The sequence below is a fragment of the Ictidomys tridecemlineatus genome, chromosome 4, assembly GCF_052094955.1.
Source record: "Ictidomys tridecemlineatus isolate mIctTri1 chromosome 4, mIctTri1.hap1, whole genome shotgun sequence".
In the NCBI taxonomy this organism is placed as follows: domain Eukaryota; kingdom Metazoa; phylum Chordata; class Mammalia; order Rodentia; family Sciuridae; genus Ictidomys; species Ictidomys tridecemlineatus.
The window spans coordinates 188,920,757-188,945,412 of NC_135480.1; the positions used below are offsets into that span (position 1 = coordinate 188,920,757).

A 24,656-nucleotide genomic window follows, 5' to 3' on the forward strand; every position below is an offset into this window, starting at 1 on the left:
TTTGGAACTTTGACATGTCAAAACCCTGGGCACTGTGTCTCTAATAAGCTTTCCTGCTAGACAAAAGGTTATGGTTGTCATAGTTTTTTATTGAGGAAATCAAGCACATATGAGCAAATTAGAAGATTTCTCTAGATTGTGCCCTCTGAACTTCTCTTGCTTATTTTGCATTATGAGGCTTTGTAAGCTTGTACTACAATAAATTATAACATCATATAATCATACTCATAGCAAACCAGCAAACCTTGGATGTTCTCAAGTATACCCCTGACTCTTCCTCAAACAGGAACTGATAGCATGAACTACTAAAATAATCCAAACCATTTCTACTGTATTTTTATTTTTCCTCATTTGGTCAATTGATTAAGACATTTCCTAAATGTTCCAATCATCTAAAAATATAGAACTGAGATATCTAGAAGCTTGAGAAATAATTACATTTTATAATAATACATCATTGTGAATAAATTATAACTCTTTATATTGTGAATATAAAGCTATCTCAGAAGATCACATAATTGCAGGATTTATTAGTGACATGTGGGAAGGAGAGGATAATTTATACAGTATATCTAGCATGTATCATCTCCAAAATTCAAATTTGTTTTCCTCTGATTCTCCATCTTGAGAATTCCTGACTTAAAGCAAACTAGATGTATTAGATATGGAAATGACAAATCCTAAAAGTAGTGAAACCTGGGAAAAGGTGAGTGAAAAGGAAAGCCATACACTGAGATCATTGATCCTTTCCCAATAGATTTTTTTCTAGTGATAAAACAAACCCTGGGAAGAGGTGTCCATCAAACCTGGAAAGGCAGTCTCTGGGAAGAGGCCAAAGCATTAATCCTTCTGTAAACAAATCCTTTCCAGATACCAACCACTAACCCCAGGTCTTCCATCAGATCCAGTAAGATAAATCCCGGAAACTGACCACTGACTCTAGAATCCCTCCCATTTCACACTAAAACTGATCCCTTCACTGATTGATAGAACAAACTCCAAATTTCTGGGTGCCCAAAGAAAATTGATATGCTCACTAGACCACCTCTCAGAATAACCTATGCAAGCCCAGGCCCTTTCTTTGTTAAGGGCCTCATTTTCCAACAGGAAAGTGGGTCCCACCACGGTGTCATTTCAGTTCCTGCATCCTATGCTGCTGTGTGAAACTTCGTTCCTGAATAAAGTGCTGAGCTGATTTGTTTAGTTTGTGTTCCTCCTGGTCTTTTTTTGCACTAACAAGGTGAGCAAGATTTGCATAGCTATCTCTATTAAAAGAAAATGACTGCCTGTAATCCCAATAGCTCAAGAGGCTAAGGCAGGAGGATTATGAGTTCAAAGCTAGCCTCAGCAATTCAGTGAGGGCCTAAAAAACTCTCTGAGACCCTGTCTCTAAATTAAATACAAAAAAGGGCTGGGTAAAAAAAGGCGGGGGTGTGTGGGGGTGGGGAGACCGCTGGGGATGTGCCTCAGAGGTTAAGTGTCCTTGAGTTCAATTCTCAGATTAAAAAAAAAAAAGACTGAGTAATAAGAAATATAAACATGATTTTTGGATGAAATGTTTACCTACTCTGAATTTAATATTTCTTTGGTATATAATATGATCCAACAATAGCTGTACTGGAACGATAATGCCATCAATCTCATAATGATATTGTCTGATGCCTTTTCATAATTCAATTCTTCTAGGTCCTATCAGAAAATAAAGATTCATTAGGTTGAATAGTTGTTACAAAATTAGTGTTGTCATATTTCAAGAACATATGATATAGTTGGGCATGGTAGCGCACACATGTAATCCCCGCAGCTCCAGAGGCTGAGGCAGGAGGATCGCCAGTTCAAAGCTAGCCTCAGCAAAAGCAAGGCACTAAGCAACTAGGTGAAAACCTGTCTCTACATAAAATACAAAATAGGGCTGAGAATGTGGCTCAGAGGCACTCGGAGTGCCCCTGAGTTCAATCCCTGGTAGAACATATGATATATAAATATAACTCAAGAAGAGGCACAGCTATGGGCTCCCATTTCATGGAAAAATTAAAATCACACTGAAAGTAGTAGGGGTAGTTGTATTTGACATAAAATAACTAATGAGAGTTTCAGCAAGAAAGGTTCATGAATCTACCAAAGTCATAGTTATGAAGAAAGAAGCATATAGAGGGCCGTTGTATTAGAAATATCTTTTGTGGATTGAGATCTGGGCACTCTAAAGACAATGGACAATATGTTTAAAAACCTATGAGATAACTGCACTGCATACTTACTCAAGGGAAATGAGAAGGCAGCAGTTAATAGACTTCCTAGGAATTCTTACCTAAGGGTCTGGAATTCCCTTTTCCTTTAACATGAGTAATTTTTGAGAGGGTGAGTAATTCAGAAATTGTCCTTCAGACAATATTCAACTGTGAATTCAAACAGTTTTGCCAGATGGAAAAGTAATTGTTTAAGAATTTAAATATACATGACACAATATCTTTTAAAAATCTAACAGAATTGTTTTTCTATCATATAATTCTTATATTGTAAACTTTCCTCATCAAGACTGTACCTTAATATATTTGCCAATAATTTATACTGTCCATCAAACCTGACTTCTGTTCCACACCCCTACCCTATTAAATCAATTTCTTTCCAATTGGTATTCCAGTCAAGCACACATAAAGTGAGAGTCTGCCAATGATTTATACATCTTAAGTTCCAAACTATATGTATGTTTGAAGAAAATTTCTCTTTAAAAACCAACTTGCTTAGAGGCAATCCCTCTTTGCCTTAGAGGAAATGCCATGTTACCAATAATCAATTAATATACTACCCTCTTGTAAGAATCACAGTGGCTAGGATTTCTTTTTTAAAGCTTCCTATACTATAATTATCTTAAATGTATTTTAAAACAGGCCAATATATGATATTAAAGATTTTATATTTACTTTTTTTCTTAAATTTATATTAAAAATTATAAAGTATTGAAGACGTTTGGTAATAGTAAATTTCTATAGTAATAATTTAGCACTTGTGGCCCATTTGCAAAATGTAGAAGAAATCACTAATAGATTAAGAGTTTTTTCCTATAAAATATATTAACAAACTGCACAGTTATATGTATCTTAGTGTATTTTTTTTACATAGCTTATGTCATTTACTGCATAGTTTTACCTGTAAAATTATGGCAGTCTGTTCATCAATTGTCACCACTACATAACTTTCTTTGGTTCCAAAGAGTTTCAATGACTCACTGCAGGGTCTCTCCATGAGTGTGATATTGTAGCTACAAAATACAGTATTCTTTGGTGAACAAATGAAATGGCTAAGAAAAATTCTTCAAGAGAAGTTTTATTGTCCTCTTGCATATTACATTATTTAAATTACTGTGCTTTTTATTTCACACATCAATTTATTTTACTTGATAAATTTCAGGAAGGAAATTATGATTTATTTAGCATATAAAACAAATTAGTTGAGATACATTCTGCCTTAGATATTTATGACACACAATACCATCATAAATGTCTTGAACAAGTTATTCTAGCTCTTTAGGTAATAATTCATGAAATGAAATTATTATGTTGTGAGACTAAAACATTTTCCATTTATCAGAATGTTCTTTTATTTTTCCTTTAAACTGGCCTACATTTTTAGGGTAGGTGGCTGCTATTATTGAACCCAGGGCCTCATAAATGTAAAGCATGGCTCTATTTCTGAGTTATACCCCCGGCTATTACCTACACTTTAACTACCTTTTATAAGTTTATGGTGTTCTATGAATGCCCCTCAGCCTAAGATACCAAAACAAAAGCATGGAACATTGATCTACAATTTAAATAACTCAATTATCTTTCCTTGATATGCAGCCCAAGGTCCAACATTCCTGTGACAACTTCTGTGCTATGATAGAATTGAAGATCTAAAAAAAATTTATTTAGAACCTCAGAGCCTGTTTCCTAGGTAGTACTTAAATTCCCCAGACAAGAATATTTTCTTAATGTTGTCAATGACCCAAAGATCTGAACATCCCATTCACAGAATAATAGCATGTTTATATTTGCTGGTAATAAAAGAAATAAGAGTAAAATGTAAATTTAAGTAACAATTAAATTTTACTTTTTGTCAACAAAATTGGTAAATATTACCAAAAAAGACAATATTCAGTAATTAGAGGGTATAGTCTTAGAGCAGATATATAAACAAACTCTGAAAAACTATTCTTATATGATATAATTCCAGGTTTAGATCAGATATAGAGCTACATATAGAGCATAATAACTGGCCTATCAATATAAACACATACATGTTTGCTTAAGTTATGAACTTACTTAGATTCTAGCAGCTGAAGTAGTTCTGGAGTATTAAGAATTCCTTCAGATGCAAAAAACACATATGGAATCTGAATTTCAAGAAGAAAACCACCAAATCTATCTGGCAAGATGCTTCCTAAATAAGAGAAAATGCATATGTATTTCTTTTTTTGCCTTCTCATACCCCAGCTCTTTCTATTTTTTCTGAATATTAAAATAATGAATTTTATGTATAAGGAGTACTATAAAAATAATATTCATCATAAACTATAAGAAATCTGAATAAAGATCTGAAGAAGAAAATAAAAGACAATGTTATCCTTCTACCTAGGAATAAGAGTTAGTAGAGCTAGTTTACTAAAACTATTATATACTAAAAATAATTTAGTATATATTTCTAGATGTTTCTCTATGTATTTATTTGCCTATACTTATACATGTATACTCGCTTAAAAAAAACAAGGAAAAATTGGCTGATTGTCTATCTGAAATGCCAAAACCTTCATTATTCATGTAAGTATATGTTGGACATTTACTATATAAGTATATGGTGGTTTATATCAAATTTTTAGGTTATGTACAATAACCATAGGAAAAACATTTTACAAAGCAATAGATATACCCTAAAGATAAATGAGCAAAGGACTTAAATGGGAAATTAATAAAAGAATGTCTAGATAAGATCAACTCACATATAAAAAGAGAAGTAATCAAAGACATTTAAATTTACATAACTATAAAATATTTTCAGCCAGCTTATTTTCTTTCCATAGGTTATAAACAGAAAACAGAAAGTTTCCATTCTAATGGAGCAAAAAAGGATATTGATTTATATCCTTACTCTTTAAAACTGTGTCTGGAAGAATCACTTTAAAGGCCATATAAGGAATATTCAATATTTTGCAGTGTTTAGACCAACAAGAGTGTTCTACATAATTGTATTCCATCACAACTGAGAAATTGCTCCAGGGAAAATCTGCTCCAATATTTTTATTATGTACAATCACACAGGAACTTGCACTGAAGACAAAAGAAAGCCAAGAAAATGAGATTATACTGTATCATTATTTAAGAGGAATGCTAAAAATGATTATTTTCTGGCTATCTTCTAATCTATATCTACTCAAGATAGGCATTTTCTATTCATTTCTTCTTTAGTTATTTTAGTTTCTTATTTTTCTTTTGATGATCATACTTCTTATGCCAGAATACATAAAACTATAGACTATTTCCCACCTAAAACATGATCCTGATTTTATTCCTTGGTACTATCAACATGAAAATCAATCTCAGAAATCAATATGAGAAATTGATCTCATTTTCAATCAAAAGTAAGTTTTTAAAACATATTTTTAGTTGTAAATGAACATAATGCCTTTATTTATTTATTTTTATGTGGTGCCGAGGATCGAACCCAGTGCCTCACACATACTAGGCAAGTGCTCTACCACTGAGCTACAACCCCAGCCCCAAAAGTAAGGTTTTCATCTTTGAAAATCTACATAATATTTTTAACAACTCTGAAATGGGGCATTTTTTTCTCAATTAGCTTCATAAATGTTTTAACAACAAAAATATAGACACTTAAATATCACGTTTAGCTTTTGCATCTTCAAAGTTCATATATCATAGCATCTACTTAATTAAAATTGTCTACTACTGCTTTCTGTCTAGAGCAACCTAGTAGTTAAAAAAATTATGTCCAGTTTTTATGAGTTTCTATTTGATTTGTATCTCTTTTAATTATTTGGTTCCAAATATTAGAAATAAAGAATTTCTATGTTAAATAAGGCAAAATAAAGACATTTTAAAAGTCAGATTAATTATTAGCAGGCCTTCACTTAAGAATTTGAGAAAGAAGAACCCAAAAGAAAGAAAGGAGATGTCAAAAAAAAACCAACACTGAACAAAGAAATTGGTAAAAAGAAGGGTAAGTTTAAATAGGTAACCTCTGGCTCCTCAAAAGACTAAGCATGGAACCACCACATGACCCAGCTATAGCACTTCTTGGCATTTATCCTGAAGAAGTAAAGTCTCTATACTACAGTGATACATGCATACCCATGTTTATAGTAGCACAATTCACAACAGCCTAACTATGGTACCAACCTAGGTATCCATCAACAGATGAATGGATAAAGAAAATGTGGTATATATGCACAATGGAGTTTTATTCAGCCATAAATAAAAACAAAATTTTGGCATTTTCAATTGGTTAAGGGTTGTATGTTTTCTCTCATATGTGGAATTTAGAGAGGAAAAAGGAAAACAAAGGTGGGGTGGGTTTCATAAGAATCAAACAGAGATTAGTGCAGGAAAGGGACCACAGAGTGGGAGGCAGCGAAGGAACAGGTAAGTACTAGGGAGTGATATTGGCCAAACTGTATTGTTTATTGTGTGCACATACTAATACATAACAACAAATCTTATCAATATATACAACTATAATGCACCAATAAAAATGTGGAAAAAATAAACAGTTAATTCTGTACTAAGAACAATAATAATGGTATCTGGGGCTGCTAAAATATTTTGAACGCTAATTACATATAACATATAATACTATGATCTGAGTTTTTCAGGAAAAGGGCAGAGACATTGACCGATTTCAGATTTCATTATACTTCTTAAGTTAAATTCTAGGTGATTTTTTTTCTCTTACTGCTGGAGGTTGAACCCAAGGCCTTCTGCATGCTAGGCAAGTGAGCTACTACTGAGATACATCCCCAGCCCAAATTCTAGGAGAAATTTTGCTTTTCCCATGGAGATAAATTATTTCTATGTTTTCTCCCCATAGGCAAAGAAATAGATTTTTACCCATTTAAAACATCTTTAGATTCCAGAAAATCTCTTCTTTTATTTGAATGAGAGATAGTCAATATTAAACCTGTTGAGGAAAAAAAGAGTTTTTTTCAACAGAGTTTTTTTTTTTTTAACCAGAGTTTTGCTCATAAACATTTTTTAGGGTGTCAGATATTTCGCCATCATAAAAATAAACATTTATAAATAAGGAAATTGCTTAAAATATACTTTACTGCATTATTTTTGAAGTCTAACATAAGAAAGTTCAAACCTTAAGTAATTATTTCGTGTGTGTGTGTGTGTGTGTGTGTGTGTGTGTGTGTTTATGGAGTGAGTGAGTGCATGGAAAGTCTAGATTTCTTATATGAAATAATAAAGTTGATCATAATTTAAAAGTAACCAAATTAAAACTCATTAATTATACAGTTAATCTTATTAGCTAAAAATCATAAATTTTTCTCCAGCCAAGAATTTAAAAAGAAATTTTAAAATATGTATTTTTTAGTCATAGATGAATATAATACTTTTATTTTGTTTCTTTATTTTTATGTGATGCTGAAGATCAAACCCAGTGACTCACATGTGCTAGGCAAACACTCTACCACTGAGCCATACCTCAAGCCCCTAGATTTTTTTTTTCCTCTAGCCAAGAATTTAAGTATGACTAAATAGCAAGGGACTATATTTCAATGTGATATAAATGCTCCCCCACTTTCTACTAGCTGCATAAGAAGCAGAAGACTTATTGGAGACTACCTGTTTGTTAGATTCACCCCTGCTTCTTAATTATAATTTAACTAGTTTATTTTACTAGGGTTAAAAATATGTAAAGATAAAAATATTCTGTAACCTTACATTCAATTTATTTTTGGTAGACAACTAATTTCAGAATAGCTAAATCTAGTTCAAATTAATTTTACTCCCTTTGAGTGTACTTTTGTTAAACTTAAGGTTCACAAAGGTGTCATGTAATGACAGAGTAATGGCTAATAATTATATGTAAATTTACTTGACAATAATTTTGGTAGTGGTAGGAATGAGTATTCTCTTTTACAATTCATAAGGTGATTAATATTATTTAAAACCTAATCTGCTTAAATAATTTATATTAGCTATTATCCTTAGATTACTCAGTAACTGTATTATTAGATTTTGCAAACACGTGGAAAATGAAATCACATTTTTTTCCCTAAAACTAGATAGGGAAAAAAAAAAAGAGCCCAGGACCTGGGCTGGGGTAGTGGCTCAGCATGGAGCACTCTCCTAGCATGCATGAGGCCTGGGGTTCAATCCTCAGCACCACATAAAAATAAATTTAAAAATAAATAAATAAATAAATAAAGCTTAGGTCCTAGAAACCAACTAAAACTAAAAATAAATAAATAAATAAATAAAGCTTAGGTCCTAGAAACCTGGATGTGTGTTAGTTTGAAGACAGTAAAATCATTTTTTCAGTTTATAGATTCAAGATTTTTGTGTCAATAGACATTGTTGAAATGAAGATAGCAAAAATGGTGTGGTGTAATTCCCAACTACCAAATGAAGGTGTTCATCACGAAGCCTAGATAAAAAAAGATATACAGTAATAATCTGTCAACATCTTAAGTGACTCCAAAGGAGAGAAGCTGATCCATAGTAGTTTTAAGTATATTTCTCAGTGGAGCAGGAAGTTGTACTCAGCTTCTTCACAAAAAACATTCCTTTATTTACCCAAACCCCTGGTTTTATAAGGCTAACGCTGATCAAAAATTTTTCTGATTTTTTAAAGTGTTTCCAATTACCCTGATTCTAGACAAGGGTTAACTCTTGCTCTAACATGTTGTTATTAAAAAGAATCTTATGGATTTGGTGAATATGAACCCATATTCCCAGCATTGAAGATGAATATAATTTTTGTTGTGGAGTAATGAATCTATAAGGCCTAGGTTTTGAATGAATTATTCACATTAAAGACATTTAAAACACCCAGGATAATGGCAGTATTAGAAGTGTAGAGAATTCTATGAGCCGGGTACATGATCAGGTGGTTAGTAGATGATGATAATTAGCAGTGGTAGAGAATGATATAGCAGTGTGGCTCAGCCTCAGACAATGGAGGAAATGATAATAGAAATCAAGAAACAACCTTCTCATTCTCATGAAGTATAGATTTAAAAAATCACTTCAATCAGAAGGACATAAGGGAAACAGTAACATGTGGGAAAGATTGGGTTTCAGTTAAGAGAGATAAAGAAGAGTTTGCATGTAAGCAATGGGTTTCACTAAGCAAAGTAAGAAGGGTTGACAGAATTGTTAGTGAAAGGTAAAGAGTTGAAGAATGACACTGAAACAAGAGAAAACTAGGTTAAAATCCTAATCTCTCACTATTACTTGTGAGATTTGGCATGCTATATCACCTTTATGAGCCTGTTTTTTTTTAATTTATAAAACTGAGTTAATAAAACCTACTCATATACCAAAGGGAATTTCACTTTTATATATGTGTAGAAGAAAGGAAGTTCAATAGAATAGAGGAGGGAGGAGGGGAGGAAAAGTGAGTGATGGAAATGGGTCTCAAATTCAAATTCCTTGAATGTACAATTTTGTCAATATGAACGCAATTACCATGTATAAATGATGCTCTAATTGAAAAAAAAACTATTCAGAGAGCTCTTGTAAGCAGTCAGTATTATTTAGCAACTAGTAGGTAATGAGTAAAAGGTATCAATTATTAATAATAAATGATATAAGCATACCGTAGTATTTTTGTATTGCAGACTTATAGTCTTGATTAATTTAAAAACTGGATAGGCTCCCACTGAGTTGTGTACTTTTAAGGGATTAATTTTATAATGTGTTAGTTATATTTTATTTTTTAAATATTTATTTATTTATTTTAGTTTTAGGTGGACACAATATCTTTATTTTATTTTTATGTGGTGCTAAGGATAGAATCCAGTGCCTCATTCATGCTAGGCAAGCACTCTACCACTGAGCCACAACCCCAACCCAGTTATATTTTAATTTAAAAAGCTGGTTTGATCAACAATCTTTGTATGTTAAAGCATTTGTTATTAAACAGAGCATAATTTAAAAGTTCTTACCTTCTATTTTGTTAAGCATTTTAATAAGTGAATGTTTTTCACCATCTGAATCCATTCTTAGTATAATCAGCACCTAGTCAAAAATAAGAAGTTCACTGTGTGTCTGAATTATTTTACTACAGTGACAAAATAACAAACATAACTGGTTTCATGAAACTAATGACGATGAGACTACAAAGCAAATATTTGTGTTGTAGAAGATGTCAATGCTTAAATGCAAAGGAATAAATTCTAATAAATTTATTATAAAATAATAAATTCTACATCAAACATCAATAAGGAAAATATTTTAGGGTAGGTAGTAGTATTATTATTTAGGTACTGGGGATTGAACCATTGAGCCACATCCCCAGCCCTATTTTGCATTTTATTTAGAGACAGGGTCTCACAGAGTTGCTTGGCTCCTCGCCATTGCTGAGGCTGGCTCTGAACTCTCAATTCTCCTGTCTCAGCCTCCCAAGCCGCTGGGATTACAGTCATGCACCACTGGCCCCTGCTATTATTAGCATTCCTCAAGTATTCCCACATATATGACTATCTATTCATAGGTTGTCTTTGCCTATTTTATTAGTGTTAAAATTCAATCCAGACAGGTTAGACTTTATTGGAGAAAATCAACAATTGGTTGGTTTATTTTCCTATTTACCATTATAGTTTCTTTTTTGGAGGGAGAACAGCAAATTAGTTCAATCTTAAATTTCTAACTTTTGATTTAGTTTAATAACTTAAGAAAGTTATTCAAGAGGGACTGGGGTTATGGCTCAGCGGTAGAGCGCTTGCCTTGCATATGCAAGGCCCTGGGTTCTATCCTCAGCACCACATAAAAATAAATAAAAGTTATTGTGTACAGCTACAAAAAATAAATATTTTTTTAAAAAAGAAAGTTATTCAAGAAACAATAAAGTTGAGGATGAAGATAAAGGGGGAAGGTTGAGGATATAGCTCAGTAATAGAGTTCCTGTCTAGTAATGCATGAGGTCCTGGGTTCAAGCTCTAGCACATTAAAAAAAATGTAAATATATACATACACACAAAGAGGAGGAAGAAGATGAAACCCATATAAATTTGGGTAAGATTTAGTGTAAAGCATTTGAAATGTCTTTCTTCTTGGTAAAATTTAAAAGATCATCTTGTCTTAAGTCTTAATGTGGCCTTCACATGCTTAATGTAGGGTAAGCAAATAATTTTCAATATAAGAAAATGCACTAAGTGTTTTATTTGTGTACAACTATATCAAATGAGATTATGGCTCAATGTCTTAAAAATAAAGTATTTAGTTCTAATACACACACATACATATTCATGGACTTTTGGCAACTGGAAAAACAATCCATAGAAAGGTGCTTATAATTAATATTAAAGTATTTTAAAATTCAAGACATATAAATAATGATTCAAATCATCCTTTCTCTGGGGGCTGATTTTGTTCTGTACTATAAGAATAAAACTATCAAAGGGCCAAATAGTATAATCTATTTCATAATTTCAGATTTAATGCAAAAAATTGTTACATCCAATTCTTATTTAAACTTATTCCTTTTATTTGCTTCATTTCAGTACTTAACCTTAATTTGCTGATTTTGCATCCAACTTTGTATCTGGCATTGCAGTTCTTGTATTTTATAATTTGCTTCAGGCTTTTCCCCCCTAATAATCTGTATAATCTTCAGCTGTCTCCAAATGTCATCCAAATAGGAACCTAAAATGCTTTTGTAGGCATCTTTTGCATTTGACAAGTATCCTGTTAAAGCAAAATTTGAAAAAATTGCATAATTCTGTTTTTCTTGGAGAAACTTCCTAGTTAAAAAAAATACTAGGAGGAAATGAGTGTGCCACTAAAAATTTCATTTAATTTTATTCTGATTTTGACTAAACAAAGATATTGATGAATAAAACATTTTAAAATTTAATTTTAAACTTATACATAAAAACAAGAAAATTGCACATATTTATGGGTTACCAATGTGATATTTCTAAATATCATGTAAAATATTGTAAAATTCATCGCATCACCTTGCTATGTTGGAAGAGGTAGAAAACTGAAAGTTGGGAGAAAATATAGAATTTTGGGAGTGAACAGGGAAGGCAACCAGATCCCCATTCATTTTTCTTCCCATGCACTGCTATGGCTTGGATGAGTGTCCTTAAAGGTCCATATGTAAAGGCTTGGTCCCCAGGGTGGTGCTGTTGGAGGTGCTTTAGAGTCTTTGGGAAGTTGGTCTAGTGAGAGGTCTTTGGGTCATTGGGAGCATATCTTTGGAGGGTAGTTCCAAGATGGTTGTTATAAAAAACCTGAGTTTGGACCTGCCTACTTCTCTTTCCAGTCCCATATGTGACTATTTCACTCCTGCATGCATGCTTGTGGTGATGTGCTTCCCTCATAAGAATTAAGGTGATGTAGGCACCATGCCTCAATCTCTGAAACTGAAGTAAATAACCCTTTTATTTTTACAAAATGAATTGCCTTAGATATTTCATTGTAGTAACATGAAACTGATTAATACAGCCCAATAGAGAGAGAGAGAGAAAAAAAAGAGAGACAACCCACACTCAATCTTTGCTTTAGAGGAGTGAGAAAATCTTCCATTAAAAATGTCCAATGCAGCTAGAATATTCATTATGGCTTTGTACCTAGAACTTAAATTAATTTTCCAACAAGAATCTTGCTTTATAGTATTCCTTAAGGTAGCCAAATAGTAATGTCAAAGCATGATTTAGTAAATATATTTCTTTGAGGAGCAAAAATAATACAGCTCCAAATACAGAGAGCGCTCAATGGTCTCATTTAATCCCAGGGTAAATTGTAGTGCACTTAAAGATGAATATCCTCCAAGCAATCTTTCATAAATATTATTTCTCTAATCCAAGATTTTGGTAAGTACTGAGCATTCTGTATTTGGCCAGATTATATGCCTGGTTAAGCATTATAACTAAGTTATATATATTTTAGAAAGATCAACATGGTGGTTTTTCCTTCTTCAATTAAACTACTTTAGCATTGATATTGAATTAAGGTTGTTTTATCTCCATTTCTAGACAAGTAAGGATTGGGGACGATAGCCCTAGTTTAAAGTATCTGGAACAAGTTTAAGGGTGGGGTGTCATATGCCCTTCTGTTTTGTCATATTTCTTAATTATATTTCTCAGTTTCCATAAAAGAATGTCAGTTCTACAGTTAGACTATTAATGCACAATATTAAAGCAAAATATCTGAGTTCCTAGTGCTACAGAGAAGTACAGTTGTGATTTATCTCAGCTCAATACTTACCAAAAGTTTGGAATAGAGAAATAATATTTTTATCTGGGTCACAGGTATGAGAAAATGTCTGGGTCTTAAATCAGAAAAATATTAATTTTACTATATATTTTAAATGGGTTCTAGAAGGTTTAAGTTATAAAACATAATCCCATAGGCAAACCATTACTACATGAGCCTAAATAATCCTGCAATAAGGAGCCTAAAGCAGTAATACAATAAAACATTTTAATGATTTATTAAATATATTTTCAATAGTTTGAAATATATTCAATAGTTTGATTTTTATTATCTAAGAAATTCATATCCTAATTTACACACACAAGTACACAAGAAATTACCAAAAATCTTATTGTTGATAGTTTAATTATATTTTATCTATCAAAGATCAAAGCCACAAACATGCAATGTATGTGGCAAAATATCAAGCTTCACATTAAAAAGTAATACATGATAATGATTATGCAATCAAATCTGTATAAGGCCATTCGAACTTTGTAATTCAGACCAAGATTAGAAGATCCTAAACTTATTTTTCTAGTTGACAATACTTGTTAAAAACAATTTCTTTTAATGAACATAATTAGAATTTATATATATAAATAAAATTAACATAAATAACATAATTAGTGTGTGTGTGTATATATATATATATGTATATATATATATATAATATGAATGAAACTGGGGGTGTGGCTCAGGGGTAGAGTGCTTGCTTTGCATCCAAGAGGCCGTAGGTTTGATCCCCAGCACTGTGTCCCCAATGTATACATTTAATTATAATTATGTCACAATATAAATATGCTTATTGTAATAGAGGTGAAAGAATACTGCATAATTTCTTAAGAGGTCTATCTTTTTGAGAAAATTAAGTTATATCAGATGAAATATATATATACTTTTGGTTTAAATGAAATATTTTAATAGGAGAAAATGGTAAATAAATTTTTTTCTACCAACCCAATGCTGTGTCCAAGCTGCATGTTAAAAGGACATCTCTAATTGTTACCAGAAGGTGTAAGAGAGCAGCATGCTTGTATGTCATTTCTCTTTCATCATTTGTACCTAAATAAGCAAAAACACATTTAAAAACATGAACAATATGATAAAATTTCAGAATACGATCTATAATAATAGCTAAAATTTATCATGGTGCGCTTACTATATGTCAGGCTCTATATAAACTGGATATTTTATAAAAATTCTATAGGAAAATTTCTTATGACTTTCACTTTATGGATGAGGAACTAATCTTAATGAGGTTAAGTAACTGTCCGAAGACATTTAGTGAATAAGTGGTGGAGCTGGCATTTAAACTCATAGCTAACTTTAGAGCTCATGCTTTTTTTTTTACTTCCAAAGTATATTCAATTATTTCTACTTTTGTTAGAAAAAAGGGTAAATGATTTACAGTTATAAAACAAGAAAATTAAATTCATAATTTGCTGATTGGTTAACTTTAACTAGAGCAGCTCTACTTTTCTGTTTTATGTTGGGATTTCATAAAATATTAATTTGAACAAAGAGTTCGCCTAAAAAGTTTACAAATTGTTTATTCTAATCAATAAAGATAGAAGCAAATATGTAGTAGTCTTTGGAAATCAAGAGGCAACAGGAGCACCATTTATAGGTCATGTATCCAGTCCCTGGAGGCACCTGTGGGAACAATCAGTCATGACCTAGAACAAGTAAGAAGAGGTCAAAAAAACATAAATAGGGAACTGGAAATGTAAACATGCTTGGAAAATGAAACAGACTAGAAAACCACAAGTAGGGAGTGGTCTGTCTTCTAATCTAGGTTTATCTATTACCTGTAGATTTAGCTTTACCTCAATTCTCAGGCCATTGATAGCATTTTAAGTGCAGCAATTATGTTACTTCCTCAGGATTTCAGCACTATCGTTCCAATTGGAAACCCAAACTCATGTTTATTCTCCATTATACTCCATAAATTTTATAATAATCACCATTCTGCTTGATGATGTTCAAAGCTTTTAGAAGCTCAATTTATATTCAACAGATTTAAAACCTGAGAATAGAACTCAAAAGTATATTCAGAAGTCATGGTTTTTAAAAAATTTTGTGTAAGTCTTGTTGTCTTCCATAGAGATCAGCTTGCTGACAATTACTGTATTCTTTTCTATTTAGTATAATCATGCCACACTGCCAGCTCTCCAAAGTGTGAATCCAATTCTTTGATTTTCACTGCTATGCTCTTCCTGTGGCTCACAGTTTTTTCATGTAGTAAGGTATGGGTTAACACTATCAGATGATGTGTTCTATCTGAATTATACTACTGTGAACTCAAGGTATTGGTGACTAAACTGTTGGTCCCCCAAAGAATGGGTTGTGTACACATGAAAAAAACCCACATGGTTTTTTTATAGTCTTTTATGCTAATTATTTTCTATTTTAAAAAAGAGGTGGTCTTTTAAAAAATATGTAGGACATCCAAAATTAATGAATTTAGCAAATTGACTTTGAAAAAAAAATCAAGTAATTTCAAGTAAGATGTGATAGGCACAATACACCTTGTTTCTTCTATTCAAAATAACTATACACACAAGATGGAATAAGACTGTGGACTCCAAAAAGTATGTGGTAGCAGGGGGACCAGGGAAGGAGGTCATATTTCAAAATGCCATCAGACAAGTGTCGATATTCCTACTTTTTCTTTTTATTTTCTTTTTTCTTTTTTTTTGGTATTTTCTGGCCTGGACTACAGGCAGTCCAAAACTCTGAAGTGCATACCACCATAGGGATAAAAAGACCTCTAGGAGAAGTCTTCAATCCATGATCAGAGAAGTGAAGATGGGGATTCCTAAGGATAAGAGAAAATACAATAAAGTCCTTATTGCTTTTCTTTTTCTTTAAAAAAAAAAGTTTTACAGGGACTGAGGTTGTAGCTCAGTGGTAGAGCACTTGCCTAGCATGTGTGAGGCACTGGGTTCAATTCTCAGCACCACATATAAATAAATTAAAAAAAAATAAAGGTCCATTGATAACTATATATATATAACTAAATAAATATTTTCTATTCTCTCCTGACCCAGGGCCTCACAATGTTTGGGTCAGCAGTGGCAATGGTATAATTAATAGCTGTTAGGTAGGTGCCCCAAACACTTTTTGAACATAACAGAAGACAGTTATAGTAACTTTCAGTGTCCTTCTCTGATAATTCCAATATCCTTGTCAGTTCTGGATTTGTTTTGATTGATTGATCTTATTATGAGTTGTATTCCTGCCTCTTTGTATGCACAGTAATCTGAATGGATACCAGACATTGTAATTTTACCTTGTTGAGTACTAGATATTTATGTATTCATATAAATAAATCTTTTTAAGCTTTATTATGCAATTAAGTTCCTTGGAAATAGTTTGATCCTTTGGGTCTTGTTTTTGTGATTTGGTAAGTAGGAGCAGGGCAGTGCTAAGTCTAGGATAATTATTCCCCACTACTGAGACAAGACTGTTCTGAGTACTCTACTTACTCCCCGTGAATTACTAGTTTTTATAGTCCAGCTGATGAGAACAAACATTATTCCTTGCTCTATGTGAATGCAGCATACTATTCCCTCTAATCCTCCTAGATGGTTTGTTTTCTTAACCTCAGGTTATTTCCTCAGATATATTCTACTGTTTACTTGAGGGAGTTTCTTAGCAGGTCTACAGCTCTCTGTGTGAAGCTCTCTGCTCTTTAATATTCTATTCTTGAACTCTAGCTGCCTTGGTATCCCTGGGATCTCAGCTGTTTCTTCAACTCAGACTCTCCACCAGGCTCTATCTCAGGTACCCCTTCCCATGTCATTGCCCAATAACATGTTAAAGAGAATAAGCTAGTATAGTGGAAGTGCTCACCTCGTTTTTTTCCCCTTCTTTCAGGAATCAGTGTCCTTTATTGCTTGATATTCAGCAACTTAAAAACTGGTTTCATGTAATTTGTCTTTGTTTTCTGTTGTTATTTCTAGGAGGAGGATAAAATCTAATTCCTCTTACTCCATCTTGGCCAGAAGAAAAAGTCCAGGATTGAATTTAATCTATTTTTTAACCTTTTTGGAGAAGACTCATTGGTTTAGGTGGTAACAATAATAGTTTAACTTAGTTTTGGCAATAGAAAACTAAGTTATACAACTATATCAATCTAACCTATCAAATAATACATGTCAATCAGGAGCTTCACTGAGTAGTGCCAGATGGTATTTCTTACCATTTTCTCCTTACTTAGCAGATCTTCCAGTCTTGGTTTCGGGGTGGAAACTATAAACTGAACTACAATTAAACCTTCATCCATATCTACTTTTTTCATCCTCTAAAATAAATTTTTTACTAATTTGATATAATAATATTCATTGTGGTATATTCACATATGTACGTAGGAAAGTTATGTTAGATTCATTCCAGTTTTCCTTTTACCATCCTTTCCTTCCCTTCCTTTCATTCTCCTTTGTCTACTCCACTGAACTTCTATTTTTTTTAAATCCTCCCTTATTGTGAGTTAGTTTCTACAATAGAGAAAACATTTGACCTTTGGTTTTGGGGGACTGGCTTACTTCACTTAGCATGATAGTTTCCAGATCCATCAATTGGCAAACAAATGTTATAAAGTCATTCTTCTTTGTTGCTGAGTAATTCTCTACTGTGTATATATACCACATTTTAAAAAAATCCACTCATCTACTGAGGGACACCTAGGTTGGCTCCATAGATTAGCTATTGTGCTGCTCTAAACATTGATGTGGTTGCATCACTGTAGTATGCTGATTTAAAATCCTTTATATATATGTCAAGGAGTAAGATACCTGGATCAAATGGTGGTTCCATTCCTAGTTTTTTGAGGAATCTCCATACTGCTTTTCAGAGTGGCTGCACCAATTTGCAGTCCCACCAACAATGTATGAGTGTATCCTTTTCCCCACATCCTTGCCAACATTTGTTTTGTTTTTTGTTTTTTTTCCTTAGCCAATCCCTTTTATTCTTATAGGAAAAGTCAGGAAAACTTTTTCACATAGGTCTTTTAAGTTGTTTGTATTTTAGTAGAAGAGTTAGGTGTAGCTATGACTTAGAATACAATTGTAGTAGAACAGAAAAGGCTAAATATAATGATAGTCTTACTGTATTGTTACTTGTGTTTTTGTAATTGCTATTCTGACTGGAGTGACATGAAATCTTAGTGTAGTTTTAATTTGAATTTCTCTAATTTCTAGTGATGTTGAACATTTTTTTCATATATTTGTTGACCATTTGTATTTGTTCTTCTGTTCAGTTCCTTTGTCCATTTATTGATTGAGTTATTTGTTTTTTTCGTGTTAAAGTTTTTTGAGTTCTTTATATATCCTCGAGATTAATGCTCTATCTGAAGTGCAGTAGCAAAGATTTTCTCCCATTTTGTAGGCTCTCTCTTCATGCTCTTGTTTGTTTCCTTTGCAGTGAAGAAACTTTAATTTTATAACATCCCATTTATTGATTTTTAAATTTTACCTCCTGTTCTTTAGGAGTCTTGTTAAGGAAGTCAGTTCCTGAGCCAATTTATTGGAGTGGTGGGACTACATTTTCTTCTAACAGGTACAGGATCTCTGGCCTAATTCCTAGGTCTTTGATCCACTTTGAGTTGAGTTTTGTGAAGGGTGGGGGATAAGGGTTAAGTGTCATTCTACTACATATGGATTTCCAGTTTTCTCCCGTTCTAAATCATGCAAATTTGATTTGTACTAACCTTGGTGAATGGCATCACTTAGTATTTTTTCTTGTTCCTTTAAAAAGAACCTTGTTTGGTCAAAAATAACAGTGGCAAATTTCCAATTAGCTGAGAGGGCACAGAGGCATACAAGTTTTTTTAAGATAGGAGCAGCGGCTGCTTCTAGGAAATAGTATGCCTGGCATTGGCTATCTGCAAAAATAAAAGCATTAAAAGCAATATTTTTATAAGAATGATATGCTCTTTTTGATAAAACAACTAAACATGTTACTTCATAGAAACCTGAACTTATATCCAAATTATGAGTTAAAAATCATGAGACAGTATAGAGATTTATTTTAAGATATTTATTCTGTAGAATAGTAAATACACACAAAAAATCCTCATAGAATTATATAATTTTATGGCTATAGTACTTATTAGAAAGGATTTATTTAGTAACTAGTTTAACATAGCAAGTATAAGGAGCCTTATAAAGAGACCCACATAATATTTTCCTTTTCCCTCTTCCATTATAAGATTACAAACTCAAGCCAGGTTTGTAGCAATGACAAGTTATTTCTAGTTTTCACTAGAATACCACTAAAGATGGGCATAATCTTCTGGAGGCCATAAATAAAAAGAAAGAAAGGTATTTGGGAACTAGTGTCATGTTTCCTTGCTGATTTTAATAACGAGCTTGGTATTCTTAAAACAGGTTATGCTTTTGGAGTCCAATAACATTGTACTTTACAGCAAAACAAATTTAATCAACACAGGAATCAACAGTAACTAATTTACATAACTTTGATAATGACTAAGAAAACAGAGAGCAACCATTTGCAGTTCATTTTCCAGACTGGGCAGTAGAGCCTGACAGTTGGAATTTTTTTTACTTTGATGGATGTAGGAAGGCAGTAGCAGTTTTAATGAAAGAAGAATTAACAATTATTGGACTGGAGTAGGGTAATGAGGAGGGGCAGAGGCAGTAAACAGGGCATGCCAGGACTGGTAATAACTTGAAATGAGAAGTGGAATGAAGAAATTTCTGAAATAAGTAAAGAAAATTACATGGAAAACAAAATTTGTCCTAGACATACAGGGAACAGCTCTCAAATAATTTTGAAAGTATTTTAAAGGTAGCATACCTGATGCTTGAACTTCAAGTACATCATCCACTTCCCTTTTCTCATTTATTTTCTCTGGAGTTTTATTAATGGAAACAACAGGACTTTGTTCTTGAAGAGTTGAAGAATATTCTTCTTTATCTTGAAATTCTAACAAAAAATTAATTTTAATTGTTCAGGAAAAACTTCATGCTTTAATTAAGCTTTAACACTTTTTTCTAAAATATGATCATAGTTGCTAAACTTCTTCACTGCAATACCATCAGTATTAAATTGAACAAACTCTTCATATCAATAGAGCTATGACAACACTATGCTGGAGAGAAAGATAAATGATAAAATTGTGAAGAATGTCATCATCAAATTAGTATTTCAACATCAGTTCTAACATGAGCTTTGGTTTCCTCATATGTAAAATATGGACAAAGATACCTATTTTAAGTATTGTTATAAAGATTAAACACCAAGTACCTGTGAGTGTCTCAAGATCAGCAATCACATCATGTTTCTCTCTAATATATAATTTGGTGCCTGGCACAGAGAGTTCAATAAATGTTAGTTTTATTTCCTCTTTCCTAGGTATTATATATATCTGAGTCCTCATATATATATATGTATGTGTTCATATATATATGTATATATATAGATGAGTGTGTGTGTGTGTGTGTGTGTAGTTACATTAACTAGAAAGTAATGTCATCCATCTATAATATAATTATAAGATAATTTTAGAAATATATTGCCAGCTTGAGAAATTTTAGTATACAAGATTTAAATACATGGTTAAAAATATAATAATGGAGTATATCCTTAACTAGATTGTTATTAATTTCAAGTAATACTTTCAATTATCTATAATTTAAAAAGATATAGTCAAGTAATATTAATTGTTGTAACATTTCTTGTCCTTGAAGCAACTACAAAATAAAACAAGAAGTAAAATATTATTTATTACTATAAAAGCTAAAAAGTTGGAGAATAGTGCTTAATTTGAGAGTCAAATGGGCTTGCAAACTAAACAATAGAATGAAGTAGAGTTACCCACCCAGTCCTAGAGTATACTGGATTGGGAAAGAATTGTTCATAGGGAAAAGAGTCATGATGTAAGAGAAGCTGAGGAAAACACCTTATCCTATTGGCAAGTTCATTCCCACAAGCTTACATCCAATTTATTTTTTTTCAAATTTATCATTTAGATTATTCCTTCTACCTACTCTGGGAAAAAATGTATAAAAAAGCAAAGCAGGTGGAACATAATACTAATTGAGAAAACATCAGAGTACAAAAGTATTTCCAACTAATTTTCCTTTAATTGTTTAGGAAATTAATGGCTAACATTTTTTAAGAAAATATTTTTTATCTTTTTCTCTTTTCTTGCTGATTTTTGTCATTTATGTTGCTAATATATCCTATTACAAGCTATTAAATATGGCAACCAGACAGGGATGTCAGTGTTAATTTTGGAGTGGACTCCTTTTTTAACTAATATAAGTAGACTCTGAAAACATTAACAATTATGAAAATAAATCTTTTAAATGATTCCCATTTTTAATCATATATATAACATGATTCTTTATATTTTGCTCATTCTTCTATGTAGATGGTATGCTTGAATTATAGTGAAAACATTGGTAAGAATAATCTCAGTTACATGTAGAATTGTCACCGAGCAGGGTAAGTTATAACTTGGTCAAGAACTATTACATAAAAGACAACTTTAAGGTGAATATATATAAACATAAAAGATTACAAAATCCTGAAATATTTAAATTCTATTCTGTATTTTTATGAGATTTTTCTCTATAAAAGATGTTCTGACTGACAAAGTAATATAACTCTAAGCACATCTTTTGGAAAAAGTATATGTAACCACCATGACATTAAGAACCCAAAATCCTGTGTCTATTAATAGTATATAGGACAGACAGTAAGACCTAACTATTCTAAGTCACATAAGTATTTATTTTATCAAGACAATATATGTCAGAATTATTCTAGAAAGCCTATTTTTTTAAATAGCCAAAGTGAAAAGATTTGACACATTTCACTACCTTTGATATGGCTAGAAGCAGGAAACAAGACAATTACAACTGAATCAGAAATTCTTTGGTAACATTATAAAACATAATAAGCAATTAAGTGGGAAAAGTTCTTAAATATACATTAAAATGTAAGTTAAAATATTGAGATAGGGCTGTCAGATAACAGAAAAAAATAATGACAGAATGATCAATAAAAGTTGGAAATATTATGAACTTGTATGGCCCAGTTGTAGAAAACAAGTTTTATAGATAGTGACTTTTGTTATCAATTCAAATGCAACTTTTAATTTTTTTGAAATATATATGTACATCTATATTTAAATCTGTATTTATATATCCATATCTATCTCTACATATGAGTATCATCAATCAATGCAATTTTCTTTGTGAAAAATATAATTTTATCTAAAAGAATGTTATTTCTTTGCCTTTATAAAAAAATTATGTACTTTTGCTTTATACCTATCATATCTAGGCCAGAATATTACTAAATTACCCACCATCTTTTTTATCATGGTCTATGACTTCAGGCTTTGAGGTGCAAGTCTTGTATTTATTTCGCAGCACAATAAAGTTGCTCAAAAGGTCCAAATCATTCTCCTGTTTTTTACCAGGCTCAAAAGATGCTATCTTAATTCTTGAAGAGGAAGATGATTCATTGGATGGCACCATGCAGTCACGTTCAACATGATCTTTATTATCTTTCTTTTGTATTGTTCTATCAATTAGCTCCTGATCATTCTTTAGTTTTTCTTCCTTTTTTGGTCTTTCAACAGAGACATATTCATCAGACCAACACAGATCTGGTACTTCTTTTGTCAGGGATGGGCTCTTTTGTGGAAGCAACATATTATCATTTATAGATTTCTCATTAGTAAGTACAGTTGGTGAGGAACAGTTTTTATGGTCTAGCCATGCTGAAAACAGAACATAAAAAACCCAAATAACTTTCATGCCAAATGAGTATTCTGTTAGGGTATTAGATACCATTTAGTTTTAGTTTCTTTAAACACAATTTGATCTTTGGGAGTATTTGTTTACTTTTTAAAAATCAATTTTTGGTCTAAGTAAAATTTTTAAAAGTTAGAAATTTAATATCTCTTTTTTCTTTCTATAGGAGCTAGGTTGCCAGGCAGAGAAAGATTTCCAGAAAAGCCCTACTGCTAATAGGCTTATAATGAGTAACACCTTTGGAGATAACAATTGCCAAAAACTTAGTTACCAGGCAAGCCACAGACTAAGAAAATACTTGCGATATATATATATATAACTGACAAAGGACTGTATCCCAAAATGAACAAATAACTCCTATAATTCAATATTGAAAAAGCAGCGCAATTTAAAAATTGGCAAAAGATTTTAACAATTCTTCATATAAGATATGTATATTCTGCAGCATGGATGAATCTTAAAAACATACTATGTGAAAGAGGATTATCATAAAGGCCACAATTAAATTATTTTTTATTTATATGAAATGTCCAGAAGAAGCAAATCTACAATGACAGAGAATAGATAGTGGTTATACTAGGAAGAATTGGGAGTGAATGTTAATAGATATGGGATTTCTTTGGGGGGCAATAAAAGTGTTCTAAAACTGTGATGATTGTACATCTCTGTGAAGATAAATTTTATATTCTTTTTCTCCAAAATGTGGCCTATGATTTTAAAATTATAGATATTGATATAAGAAACATTTAATTTTCCTCTTTGTTCTAGATACTCTGACAACTTGACTATGGGAATACAGAAATAGTTACTGCTTCTTACACTTCAGAATAATATTATCATCATAATTCTATCAGATATCAAAGTTAATATGTTCTATTTTAACCTCAAATTAGTTATATATCAAAATACTTTAAGTTTCATAGGTTTGATACACTGTTTAGATATTTGCAGGCCCCTGACCTAATCTCTATAAATTCTTATTCCACCATGAGTAACCATCTAGGCCTGAGATGGACTGGTGTACATTTGAGTGGTAAAATCTGTGTATCTGTTTTTCTTCCTACCACATTCAAAGCATTCTATGGCTTCTATCTTTGAAACACAACTTACAGATAATAATTCTCATCCAAATTCCTTATTTCCTTAAACCAGGACACATAATAACTTCCAAAATTCACTTTTACATATATTTATTTTTTTTATTATAAACTTCCCCAAATTATTTAACATTAAAGTTTTCTAGTTACTCTGTGTACAAACTAATCTTAAAATAATATATATATATATATATATTTCAAAGAGGTATAATGCATGTTAAATATAATGGCATTTATAGCAACTAAACTAGCAAAAGAGAACACAAAATACATTTGCCTTCTTCAGTTATAAAAGTAAAAAATACTAAATTAGAAAATGCTAAGGAAGATTTTTTTTT

At 31.7% G+C, this 24,656-nt stretch overlaps 1 protein-coding gene across 1 annotated transcript in view; it reads right to left on the reverse strand.

Moving 5' to 3' along the window:
• The window catches only part of Shoc1 (shortage in chiasmata 1), a 54,419-nt gene that overhangs the window by 5,548 nt on the left and 24,215 nt on the right, over positions 1-24,656 (reverse strand). The window contains exons 10-20 of the mRNA XM_040286160.2: positions 22,771-23,187; positions 20,250-20,369; positions 19,141-19,314; positions 14,388-14,492; positions 11,737-11,912; positions 10,172-10,244; positions 7,104-7,173; positions 5,128-5,306; positions 4,305-4,422; positions 3,148-3,259; positions 1,568-1,689 (exon numbers count right to left, since the gene is read on the reverse strand). Coding sequence (XP_040142094.2) covers positions 1,568-1,689; positions 3,148-3,259; positions 4,305-4,422; positions 5,128-5,306; positions 7,104-7,173; positions 10,172-10,244; positions 11,737-11,912; positions 14,388-14,492; positions 19,141-19,314; positions 20,250-20,369; positions 22,771-23,187 — 1,666 coding nt within the window. The remainder of the gene's footprint in view (positions 1-1,567; positions 1,690-3,147; positions 3,260-4,304; positions 4,423-5,127; positions 5,307-7,103; positions 7,174-10,171; positions 10,245-11,736; positions 11,913-14,387; positions 14,493-19,140; positions 19,315-20,249; positions 20,370-22,770; positions 23,188-24,656) is intronic.